This window comes from Sus scrofa, chromosome 3 (genome assembly GCF_000003025.6).
Source record: "Sus scrofa isolate TJ Tabasco breed Duroc chromosome 3, Sscrofa11.1, whole genome shotgun sequence".
Lineage (NCBI taxonomy): Eukaryota > Metazoa > Chordata > Mammalia > Artiodactyla > Suidae > Sus > Sus scrofa.
In genome coordinates, this window is record NC_010445.4 from 110,928,314 (window position 1) to 110,941,754 (window position 13,441).

General features: G+C 42.0%; 1 protein-coding gene across 1 annotated transcript in view; it reads right to left on the minus strand.

The window, feature by feature from the left end:
- Positions 1–13,441, minus strand: part of BABAM2 (BRISC and BRCA1 A complex member 2) — a 431,165-nt gene that overhangs the window by 31,064 nt on the left and 386,660 nt on the right. Inside the window, exon 11 of the mRNA XM_021088348.1 lies at positions 6,674–6,827. Coding sequence (XP_020944007.1) covers positions 6,674–6,827 — 154 coding nt within the window. The remainder of the gene's footprint in view (positions 1–6,673; positions 6,828–13,441) is intronic.

Sequence of the window (13,441 nt, forward strand, 5' to 3'; positions counted from 1 at the left end):
TATTCAGAAAAATCCTCAAACACTTGAAATTAAAGCAGCACAATTATAAATAATCCATGGTTCAAAGAGAATTGTCTCTGAGCAGCGCAGGTTCAATCCCCAGTCCAGCAGAGTGGGTTAAGGATCTGGCATTGCTGCAGCTGTGCTGCAGGTTGTGTCTGTGGCTTGGATTCAATTCCTGGCCCGGGAACTTCCATATGCTGTAGCCAAGAAAGGAAAAACAAACAAACAAACAAACAAACAAAAACCCCAAAAAACCAAACAGACAAAAACTAGAAACCACAAAGGAAACTAGAAAATACTTCTAACAAAAGGATAATGAAAAACAACATATCAAAATTTGCTAAATGCAGTGAAAGCAAACCTTAGAGAGAAATGCATAGCTTTAAAGGCTTATATTTAAAAAAATAATGGATTAAAATTAATAAGCCTCTATCCTTAGAAAATTGAAAAAGAAGAAATCAAACCAAAAGTAAGTAGAAGAAAATAATAAAGATAAAAGTATAAGTTAATAAAGTAGAAAATAAACCATGGATAAAGTCAGAAGCTGCTTCCTTGAAAAGGTTACAAAAATTGATAAGCCTCTAGACAGACAGTTTGAAATAAAGGGGCGAGAAAAGAATTTTACAAATTTTCACTATAAGGGATGAAAGAAGTTCTATCACTATAGCTCCTACGGATACTAAAAGAAAAATAAGACTATAAGTAATCTTTGCCAGTTAATTCAACAACTTAGACATGATGGATAAATTTCTTTTAAAAAAAAATCACCATGTTTTAAAACCACCACAAAAAGAAATTTTAAAATCTCAGTATCCCTATATTTAGTATAGACACTGAATTTCTTCCCACAAATAAAGCTCTATCAAACATTCAGAAAAAAAAAAAAAAAAAGAAAAAAAGCCAAACCTACACAAACTCTTTCAAAAAACAGAGGAGGAAAGAGAACTTGCCAACTCATCTTATGAAGCCAGTAGCGTGTTATTATCAAAACCTAACAAGGACAACACAAAAGAAGGAATTTCAGACTACCACTCACGAATGTAGATGTAAAACTCAACACAATTTTAGCAAATCAAATCTGATAACATAAAAAAGGATAAAATATCATGACTCTGAAGGCTTTATTTATCCCTGGAATGCAAGGTTAGCCTAACATTGAAAAGCTAATTAATGCAATTCACCAGTTTAACAGAATCAAGCAAAACTACAAGATCATGTCAACGATGTAGAAAAAGCATTCTACAGAATTCAATTACTCACCCATGATAAAGACGCTTAGCAAAACAGGAACATAAGGGAGTTTCTTCAATTCGATAAAGATATCTATGTAAAACCTACAGCTGACCTCAACCTTAATGTGGAAATATAAGGCCAGATGTCTGCTCACACCGCTTGTGTACAACATTGGACTGAGGGCCCCAGTCAGTGCAAGGAAGTTAAAAAAAAAGGAAAAAAAGAAAAAGAAAGAAAGAAACTAAAAAACATAGAGATCATAAACACTGGAAAGAAAGAAGCCAAGCTGTTAACAGATGATATGATTATTTATGTAAAAAACTCTAAGAAATCTACAAAAACATCTACCAGAACTTGGTAGAATTTTAAATTTAGCAATGTCACAGGACACAAGGTCAATATAGAAAAATAATTTGTATTCCTGTACACTAGCAACAAGTGGAACATAAAACCTAATAAAAGCAAAAACGCTAAAAATTACCCAACACCTCCACACTGAATCTCAAGACATTTCTGAAATAAAGAGGACCCAATTAAACCATGCTTATTGCCTGGAAGATTCGATAGTATGAACATGTCAATTCTTTCCTTGTCGGTCTGCAAAGTCAGTGCACCCCAGTCAAAATTTCGGCAGGCTTTTTTTGAGAGGGAGGTGGGTTGGAATTGGCACACTGATTCCAAAACTTATATAAACGCCAAGGCCCTAGAATGGTCAAAAACAATCTTTAAAAAGAACAAAGCTGAGAATTTACATTGCCTGATTTTAAGATATGCTGGTGTTGATGTACAAACAAAAAACAGAAAGATGGAACAGATATCCAGAAACAGACTAACTTATACATGGTCAACTGATTTTGACAAAGGGATGCAGGTAATTCAAAAAGGAAAGAAAAGTTTTTTGAAGAAACTTAAAATAAAAAGTAAAAATAAAAAGTTATCACTAGTTTCTACCTCATACTATACACAGAAATTAATTTGAGATGGATCATAGACCTAAATGTCAAACCCAAACCAGAGCTTCTAGCAAAAGACATAGGAGAATCTCTTTCTGACTTTGAAGTAGGCAAAGAATTATGAGGATATAAAAAACATAACACCATAAGAAACACCAAAAGAAAACACCGATGAAAAAGATTTTGTGAAAAATTTCCTGATCATCAAAAGACACTGTGAAGAAAATGAAAAGGAAAGTCATCAGTTAGGAGAAACTATTTGTAACATGCATTTCTAACAAATATATAAAGACCTCTTGAAACTCAATAATAAACAGACCAAGCTGACACTTCACAAAGGAAGATTCACAATAAGCTCAACATCATCAGTCATCCAGAAATAAAAAATAAAAAAATCACTTCATCCCCTCTAAAATAGTTAAAAACACTGACAATACCAAGTGCTGGAGAGGATACGGAATAAACACGGAACCTGGTATATGGCCAGTAGGAATATAAACAGGTACAGTGACTTCAGAAAAAGACTCTCAGTCTCTTATAAAGTTAATTATGCTCATATTCCCACTCCCAGGCATTTACCCATAGAACTGAAAACATGTGTCTATTAAAAAGCTTAAATAAGAAGGTTCACAGCAGCTTTATTCATAAAAATCCCCAAAATGAAAACCACCTACATATACATATGCAGAGGAATGGATTCATAAATTATAGTCTATTCCTATAATGAAATATTACTCAGCAATAAGGAAGGAATGTCATAACAGGTAAATCTAAAACAATTATTTTGAACACAAACACCACAAAAGAATACAATCTATTATTCCAAGAAGCATCCAGAAGAGGAAAAACTAAGACATGGTGACAGAAATCAGATAGTTTGTCTGGGAGGTGAGGAGACTTAACCAGAAAGGGATAGAAGGTAACTGTCAAAATTCCATCAAAAGATACATTTAAATCTGCCCACTTCATTGCATGTAAACTACAACTGTATGTAAATTACAATGCACTATCTTTTAAAAGATTTATCTGCAAAACCCTTGCCTTCGAAGAACTCACAATGTGACTAAGGAAATGAGATGTATACAGAGATGTGAAAAATCAACTAATACAAAAGAGAGTCTATGGCCAATAGTCAACTGAAACTGGACAGAGACAAAAGTGCTGCCTGCTGGGCAGCGTGGCTGGGAAAACGGCGAGGAAAACAGGGAAGGATGAGTGGATCTGAAGGCGCAGAAAGAGGGCAGGAGGGAAGCAGGGGGCACAGGCACTGGGGCAAAAAGCAGAAGCTAAGCCCAAGGGTCTTTCACGTGTCCACCCACCCCTGACCCTTCTGAGCAAGCCCATCTACGGGGACGGGACGCGTTCAGCCTCGTTTTACAGGACAAAGTTCTGAGAGGTTAACAGCCCTGCCCAAGGTCACGGAGCTTATGGACTAGAACCTGTGACGGGTACTGGGGCACGAAGGACCCTGAAGCCTGTGCTCACCCAGCAGAGGCTATTTCACTTGTGAGGAACAGAACTTGCTGGGACAGCCGTGAGCAAGAAGAACGCGTTGCAAGAAAAGCCCCGGTCAGCGCCAGCAAGGGTCCTTTCTGAGTTCACATGTTTAGAATTTTGCTCTACGGGAGGGAAGAAACAGCTGCCTCCACTCAAAGGGCTCTAGCGCTGATCATAAACCGTGAGAGTGTTTATGTCCTGGCAGAGCTCTCCAAGTGAATTACAGCCTTTTACACACTGTATACATACAGTATTTTCACAGGACAAAGATGCAGGGCGGGTAAGGAGCGCTGCAGCTGGCCTTTCTCTCTGTGCTCGCGCTCCGCCTCCTCCACCAAGCTCTGGTCTGCACTGCAGGGCAGTGCTCTGGCTTGTTTACCCATTACCTGGCCTTCTGACACAGCCCAGGGAAATTACTCAGGTCCACTGCAGCAGAGAGCTTTTCAACTATGTCTCTTCCTCCTACCATGAGCTGCTAGCTTTCTCTGTTATTACATTTACAATGGATCCATTGGAGAAAGCAGATTTTTTTTTTTTTTTCTTTAACGTTACTTCAGATGTTTTCTTGAGGCTGGTGGAAGGGTAAAGCAAATGTCTCTTGCAACTCTGAACCAATCTGTTAAGGTAAACAGGCTTCACTTACGATATTCCTATCCTGAAATCAGAGTCTTGTGGTCTGCAGCTCCTTAAAGACTCAATTCATAGACGCTAAAATGTCTACTTAGGAAGAGTGTGCAAACACACACACACACACACACACACACACACACACACACGAGATAGCTTTGCCATGGAAACCACAAAAACACGTCTGGTTCAAACTCCACAGCACATACCACAAATAACAGCCATCTTTAAGGGCAGATCCTATGTATACACAGGGAAAGCCCAGAAAATTAAACAACTGTAACCCCTCGAACATGAAACTCTCTTCATAATTGCTTCTTCCGAGTTTATTTCAAGATAAGTAGGTCTAACTCACTGTTATTAGTTATAATTGCATATGTTTGTTTTTTTTTTTTCCTTTAAAGAGAATTTCAGACTTGGGCATCATGGACAAAAAGGGAAACTACAGGGAGGAAAGACACACTGAAGGTTCAGATAACAACAGCTCTGGATTCCACATGTGCATCTGAGGAGGTCTGTGTTTCTAGAGGAAGCTGCCCTGTCCTTTTTTTCCCCTTTCTTTTGTTGGTGCCCATGGCATGCAGAAGTTCCTGGGCCAGGGATGGAACCCGTGCCACAGCAGTGACCTGAGCTACGGCAGAGACAATGCCTGATCCTTAACCTACTGGGCCACCAGGGAACTCTGCCATGTCATTATTTAAAAGAGCCCCAATCCTGCTACGTGGGAAGGTCTTGTACTATAGAAAGTATACACGATATTAGGAGGCCCCCAGGGAGGGAAAGCGGTCTCAGGAAGGGGCAGGAAGAGCAAGAAGTCTTACCCATTGAGGGCATTCTAGGTCTGGAAGGCCAGGTTTTATTAGCAGGTACTTTAAAACCATCATAAGTCTGATAACGATAAATCTCTCCTGCTGGGCTATAGATTCCATGAAGACATGGGCAATTTCTAATCCATCCCCTCCATGCTGGGGGTGTCACTGTATCCCCAGCATGGAGCATCTTGCCTGGAACATGGTGGATTCTCAATAAACACTGGATGAGCAAATGAAAAGGATCCTTAATAGATATGCTTCATTTCGGTGATTCTTTGGAACTGGCCATCCTTTAGCTGAGATCACAGGCGCGAGCATATGGCAGTTCAGAGAGATAAAGTAATCACCACGGGCCATTCTGAGTTCCTTTTGAAAACTATGGTGTTGAGCCACTGGTGCTTCAGTCTAGGAGGCCATGGTTCATGAAGACAGGTGCTCCAGATACTAAAAGTCCTACCTATAAAAAACACTCTGCATATCTCAACATTTACCTATTCCATATGACTGATGAAAGCTTTCCACAGAGAGATTCATGTGCTTCGTTATACCTCTAAATTCCCAACTTCAACCTCTATTAAATTCCCAACTCAGTGCCATAAGGATTTTAAGCATTCTAAGCTCTCTGTACAGCCATGTATTCAATCAAAGAAGATGGAGGCCCTCCTTTGGGCTATGGCTGCACAGATGCAATGGGGTATATAATTCGCTCTGTTCCTTCAAAGGCATTACAGTTCCATAGGAGAAACTAGGTCCTGGCTCCAGGTATTGGCTATTAGGTAGAAGTTCTTTTTGTTTACTGTCCGATGAAATTTCCCATTAAAAAATACAAAAGTTGCTACTGACATTTTCATCACTGACACAATTTACCCATAATTCCAATTCTTTTTTTTTTTTTTTTTTTTTTTTTGTCTTTTTGCTATTTCTTGGGCCGCTCCCGCGGCATATGGAGGTTCCCAGGCTAGGGGTCCAATCGGGGCTGTAGCCACCGGCCTACGCCACAGCCACAGCAACGCGGGATCCGAGCCGCGTCTGCAACCTACACCACAGCTCATGGCAATGCCGGATCCTTAACCCACTGAGCAAGGGCAGGGACCGAACCCGCAACCTCATGGTTCCTAGTCGGATTCGTTAACCACTGCGCCATGGCAGGAACTCCAATAATTCCAATTCTTACCTAGTACTTATCCTCCGATAGAAACAGAGAGGTAGATTTCAGATAAATCCTGTAATTCATTAAAAAAAAATGGCGATCCACCTGATGAGACTGGATGGGAGGTTGGCTAACTTTTTCTATAAGGGATAAATAGCAGATTTCTTTGGCTTTGCAGGTCATATGTGTGGTCGGCTGCAACTACTCGCTCTGCCATTGTTGCAGGAAGGCAGCCGCAGAAAACGAGTTTTTAAATGGGTGTGGCTATAGTTCAATAAAATTTTATTCACAAAAACAGGCACAAAGTAGGATTTAGCCCGTGGGCAGTTAGCTTGCCAACCTCTGAACAGACAAACAAAATGTTTCTACTTGTAAGAAACAACAATTGATTCACTTACTTTGCTCTTTTGGCCATTTCATTTCCATCCCATCTGGGGCTGTATGGATAATTTTTCTGGGCCTGGGAATAAAGCTGTCCACTGTTGGTGAAGTGATAGACGGACTGGAATGTGAGAGTTGGCTGGTCTCGAGGGAAAAACAGGGGCAGGTCAACTGCAAAGACAGAAGGAAAAGAAAGTTAGGGCTTAAAGGCATCTTAATACACTTCTTTCGGCTAAATCTGACTGTTGGGTACATGGCTCTATTTTTTTTTTCTTGGCGGGGGGCGATTTGCTTTATCCTTTTTTTTTGGTCGTCTTTTTGCCTTTTCTAGGGCCGCTCCCCCTTCATGTGGAGGTTCCCAGGCTAGGGATCGAATCGGAGCTGTAGCCACCAGCTTGTGCCAGAGCCACAGCAACATGGGATCCGAGCCGCGTCTGCAACCTACACCATAGCTCATGGCAACGCCAGATCCTTAACCCACTGAGCAAGGCCAGGGATCGAACCCGCAACCTCATGGTTCCTGGTCGGATTCGTTAACCACTGAGCCAGGACAGGAACTCCAGCTTTATCCTTTTAATTTGGAATAATTTTAGACTTATAAAAATTTGCAAAAATAGTATGGAGACTTCCTGTTTCCCCTTCACCCAGCTTCCCCTAATGTTAACATATTACATAAACATAATACAGTGATCCAAACTAGGCAATTAATATTGGTAAAATGTCATTCCCTAAACTATAGATGGTATCGGAATCCCACCAATGTTCCCATTCATGTCCTTTGCTGTCGTTGTTGTCAGAGAATCCAACCAATGGGAACACACTGCATTCAGCTTCCAATCTATCAAGTCTCTCCCAACGTGTAAACATTTCCTCAGTCTTTCCTTATCTTTTTTTGATCAGGATTATATTTCAAACAGAGTTTATTCCTCTGAGTTGAATGATAATGAGTTGTAGCCTTTCTCACTTCCTCACTGCCCCCCTTGTGGGTGAAGTTGGCACGGGGGGCTTGCTGTTGGCTTCCTGATAGGAGGAACTGGTGTACATGGCTCGATTTGAAACACAAATACTGCCTGAACTTAGGTGAAAGGTACGGAAAGAGGGACCAAGAAGCACAAGGTACCTTCCCTGCCTTCAAGGAGTTTACAGTCTAGGTAGAGAGGCAAACCACATGTAAATAAAAATTCAGCCAAGGTGAGGCACGGCGTGCGGTGCTGAAGGGATGCTATGAAATGGTTACAGAAGCTGGGCACCCCAGCCACCTGAACAGAGATGGCATTTATCTTGCTTGATATGCTGCTGCAGAGTTCTCTGTCTACCTGCTTGAAGTCTCTGTTATACCATAAACTCCTCATGGGTTGGCAAGTGTCTTGCTTGTCTAGAATCTGATGGAGGAGGTGGGAAGGAGGCTGTCCTTAAAGAATGGATTTGGAAAGGGGCTCAAGAAGGCAAGCGTTCATCTTTCTTTCTTACAGGATATGGCAATTGGACCACCAGAAAAAAATACAGTTATCACTTTGCTTCTAATCACAGTTTTAAGTTTTTCCGTATGTGTTACCTCATATGTCTCCTAAACTAGTGGGAGCTCCTTAACAGAAGGCAACAGTCTACTGTGATAATATAGACTGATGCTAATATCTGCTGGAAACAAGTAGTATGTGCTGTATCTGTTCACCTGGGGATCCTTTAACTCCATTTTTAAAAATAAAATGACTTCCTATTTTTAGCTGAGGCAAACCATCACTAAAAACAGACGGTTTCAGAGTACCCACTGTGGCTCGGTGGGTTAAGAATCTGACTGCAGTGGCTTGAGCTGCGGTGGGGTATGGGTTTGATCCCTGGCCCAGCGCAGCAGGGTAAAGGATCTGGCGTCGCTACAGCTGTGGTGTAGGTCGCAGCTGTGGCTCAGATTCAATCCCTAGCCTGGGAACTTGCATATGCCATGGGTGCAGCCATAACCAAACCAAACCAAACCACTGTTTCAGTAGCACATTCTTCAAGGCATATAATGTGAATTTATGTGAATGTTATCCACTTCCAGGATGAGGAACAGGCATAATTAATTTATAAAAAATAATCACAAGGAAAATATGTATAGAATTTTCTAGCTTTACAGAGTACTTTTATATACGTTAATTTGATACGTATAACTCCTTGAAGCAGACATCATTTTTACCATCTGCATTTAACAGACGAACAAACTTGAGTCTCCGCGAGGCTTATTAACTTGCTCACGCCATCACTACGCAGAGACAGGACTCAAACTGAGTCCCATGATTTCAATCCTAAACTCCTTCTACTGGGTCACGGTGCCTTCTGTTCTTGAGGCCACTGGTATAACCTGCTCCCAATGTACTCACGATGTCCTAATCACAATTTAGGAAGCCAAAGTCTACTGTGAGTGATGAACCAATTTTTATCCAGAGGGAGGAGGAGGCAGTGGGAGGGACTGGGAATTTGGGGTTCATAGATGCAAACTATTGCCTTTGGAATGGATAAGCAATGGGATCCTGCTGTAGAGCACTGGGAACTATGTCTGGTCACTTGTGATGGAGCATGATAATGTGAGAAAAAAGAATGTATACATGTACGTGTGACTGGGTCACCTTGCTCTGCAGTAGAAAACGGACAGAACACTATAAACCGACTATAATGGAAAAAATAAAAATCATTATTAAAAAAAAGTTTTATCTTTGGGACTCCATGAGGCAAATACATGAAAGAAAGATACATACTGGAGAGTTAGACCTTTCTCATCACCATGTCAGTTAGGCTGAAATATGACTGGGACTAGTCCAAAGTATCCCAAATGATTTCTCGAAGGAAGTTGGACTTTAGCAAACTTAAAAACATACACACACAAAACTGTCCAGTGGGTAAGACCTCTTGGACCTCTGTGCATATCTGGCTCTGACTCAGTGCCACAGGGGGTTTCTACAAATGAATCACACCACAACTCAAGAAAAATGGCAAGATTTTGAATGTCCACTCTTTAGTCACATTTTCCAAGTGCCTCAATGCAGTTTCTTTTTTTTTTTTTTTTTTTTTGCCACACTCTGGGCATATGGAGGTCCCCAGGCTAGGGGTCAAATCTCGCTGGTCTACGACCACAGCCACAGCAACGCAGGATCCAAGCCGTGTCTGCAACCTACACCACAGCTCACAGCAACGCCAGATCCTTAACCCACTGGGCGAGGTCAGGGATTGAACCTGCATCCGCATGGATGCTAGTCAGATTTGTTTCCACTGAGCAATGATGGGAACTCCTCAATGCAGTTTCAACCCATGTCTATTTGTGCCAAAGCAGAGATGTGGTAACAAATAGGAACAATACAAAAGAAAAAACAGACTCGTTCAAATGATAAGTAACTGGATGCAGAAAACCCTTTCGAATCCCCTTCCTTACAGAGCTTGAGTTGTAACATCTTCGGTCATTGTGAATAAATATGTTTTCTAAAATGAAATTTATCTCTTTTCTGATTACTCATTTCATTTCCTCTGATTAATTTTAGAAAAATGCCTTTTCACATATACTTTAACTTGATTTCATTATGTTTATATTATATATGTTTCCAAATATAGAACGAGATTCAGATTAACACCCAAAGCAACAGCAATAGCACTGGTAAAAGTGTTTCGCATGCAAGCTGCCCTTCGAAAGAGCAATACTTTTAAATAATAAAATTCAACGGCAGTAATTTACAAATTTAAAGTAAGTACAATCACCACTCGGTATTACCACAGGCTTCACGACTCTCAAGCTACCAGCTTCAGGGGGCTTGGAAATGCATTACATTTTTGTTCCTGTTATTTTGTTTTTACAGAAAATGAGTTGCTGGTATTTTTGATATGCTGAAAAACGATTTTCCCATTTAGTTCTGAATCATCCACTCTGACCCCCTAAATGCCCAAGATCAGAAATGATTCATAACGTGACTGCAAATTTATTTACTTGGCAAGTGAGTTATTCTGATTAAGAAAAACCTGTGAGCCAGATATACGCTGATCTGTACACCACGATCTCTCCAAACACATTATATGACTATGTCCCCCTGAAGATTCTTCTTGAAAAAGTGTAGTTGAAGCCAATATTAAAATCTGAACGCAGTCTGCCGGCTGATGAGGGGAGCAGGAATGGTCAAGAGTATTTCAAAGGTAAAAATCTACAAATTCATTCACATGAGAAAATAAAATCAGCAAAATAAAAATATCCTGCTCAGCTTAACTAGGGCGTATCCTATCTGGATCAGTCAGCAGTCAGTAAAAGGATGGCTGCTTTATTTCATTAAAAAAAAAAAAAAAAAATGGGGGGTGGCACGCCTGCAGCATGTTGAAGTTCCCAGGCCAGAGATGACAGTGACCAGAGCTGCTGCAGTGGCAACGCTGGATCCTTAAACCGCCGGGCCATGGGAACTCCAGGACGGCGTCTTTAAAAATGTTCTACGCATAAGAAGGAGTTAATAGCTAAACTATTTATGAGAAATAGTTTGCATTTTTTCTTAAAAGAGTGATTTGAATGGTACAAATTAGTCAGATTTTTTTTTTTTTTTTTAAACAAAACTTGTTTTTCCTCATCCCCAAATGTTTCTGTTACTTAACATTTCACCGACAGGCTAACTCATGATTTTCTGACACAGTAAAGTAATGACCAGCAGGCCTTTGAACAGCTAACTGGCTTTCAGAAACTCCCAAGGGGCTTTAGCTGTTTAAGTTTGGCCTCACAGTCTCAGCAATGTCCAGTTTGAACCTTTTAACATCAGCTTCCTGGGAACCCAACCCGTCTACTGGCTCAGGTTTGATTCCCAGGGTAGAATCATGGCATCGGCGGGCTCAGGAACTCACTGTCAGGGTTATTTTCACAACAGCTTCCTATGCAGAGATGGAGTCTTGGTCAGCTCTCCATCCACGGAAGGGGTGGCCCTCACTTGTTCGGTATAATTTCACTCATCATTTCCGAAGCATTGCTTTCTTTGTGAACTTGTTGAAACAAGTCACACCCAAACACTTCTAATTGTGCCCCACCTGGGCACGTCACACGAGTCGAGTCGCTCACAGGGCTCCGACGTGCTGGCAGGAGGCTGGCGTAGTTAAGTTCTGCACCAGCTTGCCGCATGCTGGACTGTCACTGCAGGGACAGGTGTCCCACTGGTCATGTCCCAGAGTCAGGGGGGCTACCCAAGCAGCCACTAGCTATGCAGCCTGCACAGGTGGGGCGGAGGGGTGTCGCTTTACGCACTGAGAAATCTGGCCGCCTCTCTCGTGGTTTCAGGAAAGTCATGCTGAAGTTCCGACGGTCTTACCTTCTCTAGGAAATAAGCTTCACTGCCCCTAAATGCTCATTTGTTCACAAGAGAACTTCATCAGAGTTTCATCTACATTCACAAGACTTTCTAGAGACTCCTTACCCCCCCACCAACCTCAACAATGGAAAAAGGACACTGAACAGCCAAAAGAAATGCACCCTTTGTATCCGATCCACAGGACAGCTGCCACATGCTCACGCAGGACATTTAAGGCATAGTTCTAACAAGTCTGATCATACGATTTTTTCCGGGGGCGGGGGGGGACTAATTACGGCAAAATGAGGATAAGATACATTAAAAGCAAGCAGTGATAACTAGCAGTCTGGCACAAGGCAAGGAGGGAGAAAAAGACATAAAACCAGACTCAGGACATCAGCAAACATCCCAGTCTAGGGCCATTCACTGTAGAAACAGAATCTCAACCATCCCTCAAACTATTACCATACCTAGCAATGTTTACTCCCAATCTTGGTAACCTGGCCGGCCCTCTTGGTTGCCCACCCAACAGCCATTCTCCATCCTTCTTTTTTTATGGGCAGAGCCCTCCTCCCACCCCCTAGTTGGAAAGCGCTGGGCATTCACTCCCTCAGCCTTCCATGAAACCAAGGCATGGAAATGTGACTCAGTCCTGCCAGTGGGACCCGAGGGGAAGTGGGCTAGGGGTCCTCTGAGAAATATTTTCCTCTCTGATTAAAGACACATGTAAAGAGAAGCCCCCATTGCATTCTTGCCTAGATCTTAGCATGTGAGATCTTGAGGCTTGGAGCTGTGTCCCTGTCTTGTGACCATGAGGGCAGTCAGCCTGACATCACTGAGCTGTCGGATGCATCATCACTGGTGCTGCCCCCTCCAGATTTCTTGTTATGTGACACAACTGCATGTCCTAACTACTGGAACCTCCTCGAACCGGGTTTTCTCAGACTTGCCGTCAAAGGCGACCAGGGAAATGTTACTTCTTGCAGCTTCTGTTCAAGAAGGCAGGATAACGGTACAACCTAGTTCAGAAATATTTCCACTAAGCCTGGTTAAAAACATTCGAGGCACATAAATAGGAAAGTTTTAGTTGTCTGGAAAAATCAGTTATGTGGGCCAGTTCAATCCTTGAAAATGCCAAACAAATGAGGGGTTAACCATAATTGCTTCCCTGGGAGTCACATCATCAAATATTTTCATCCTTATTCACAAGTCAGCCATTATTTCATTTGTCCAGACCTTCCAAACTCTATATGCCTGTGCTCTTAGGTTAGTAGGGAAGATACTCATGGATTCGCTTCCTGGTGGTTAGTCTTCTCTGGCCCCTCCCGTTCCTTGGAGCCTGGTTCGGAGACAGTCTTAACCCAGGATTGACTGGCTGTAAACTCCCCTCCAAGAGTGATTCCATCTGGGGTCAGTTCTTCCTGAAGGCAGTCCGTTCCCATCTCATGCCCAGGCTGCTCCGCATGGTGGGCACACAACCAATGAGTGACCACCCTGATCTCACCCACG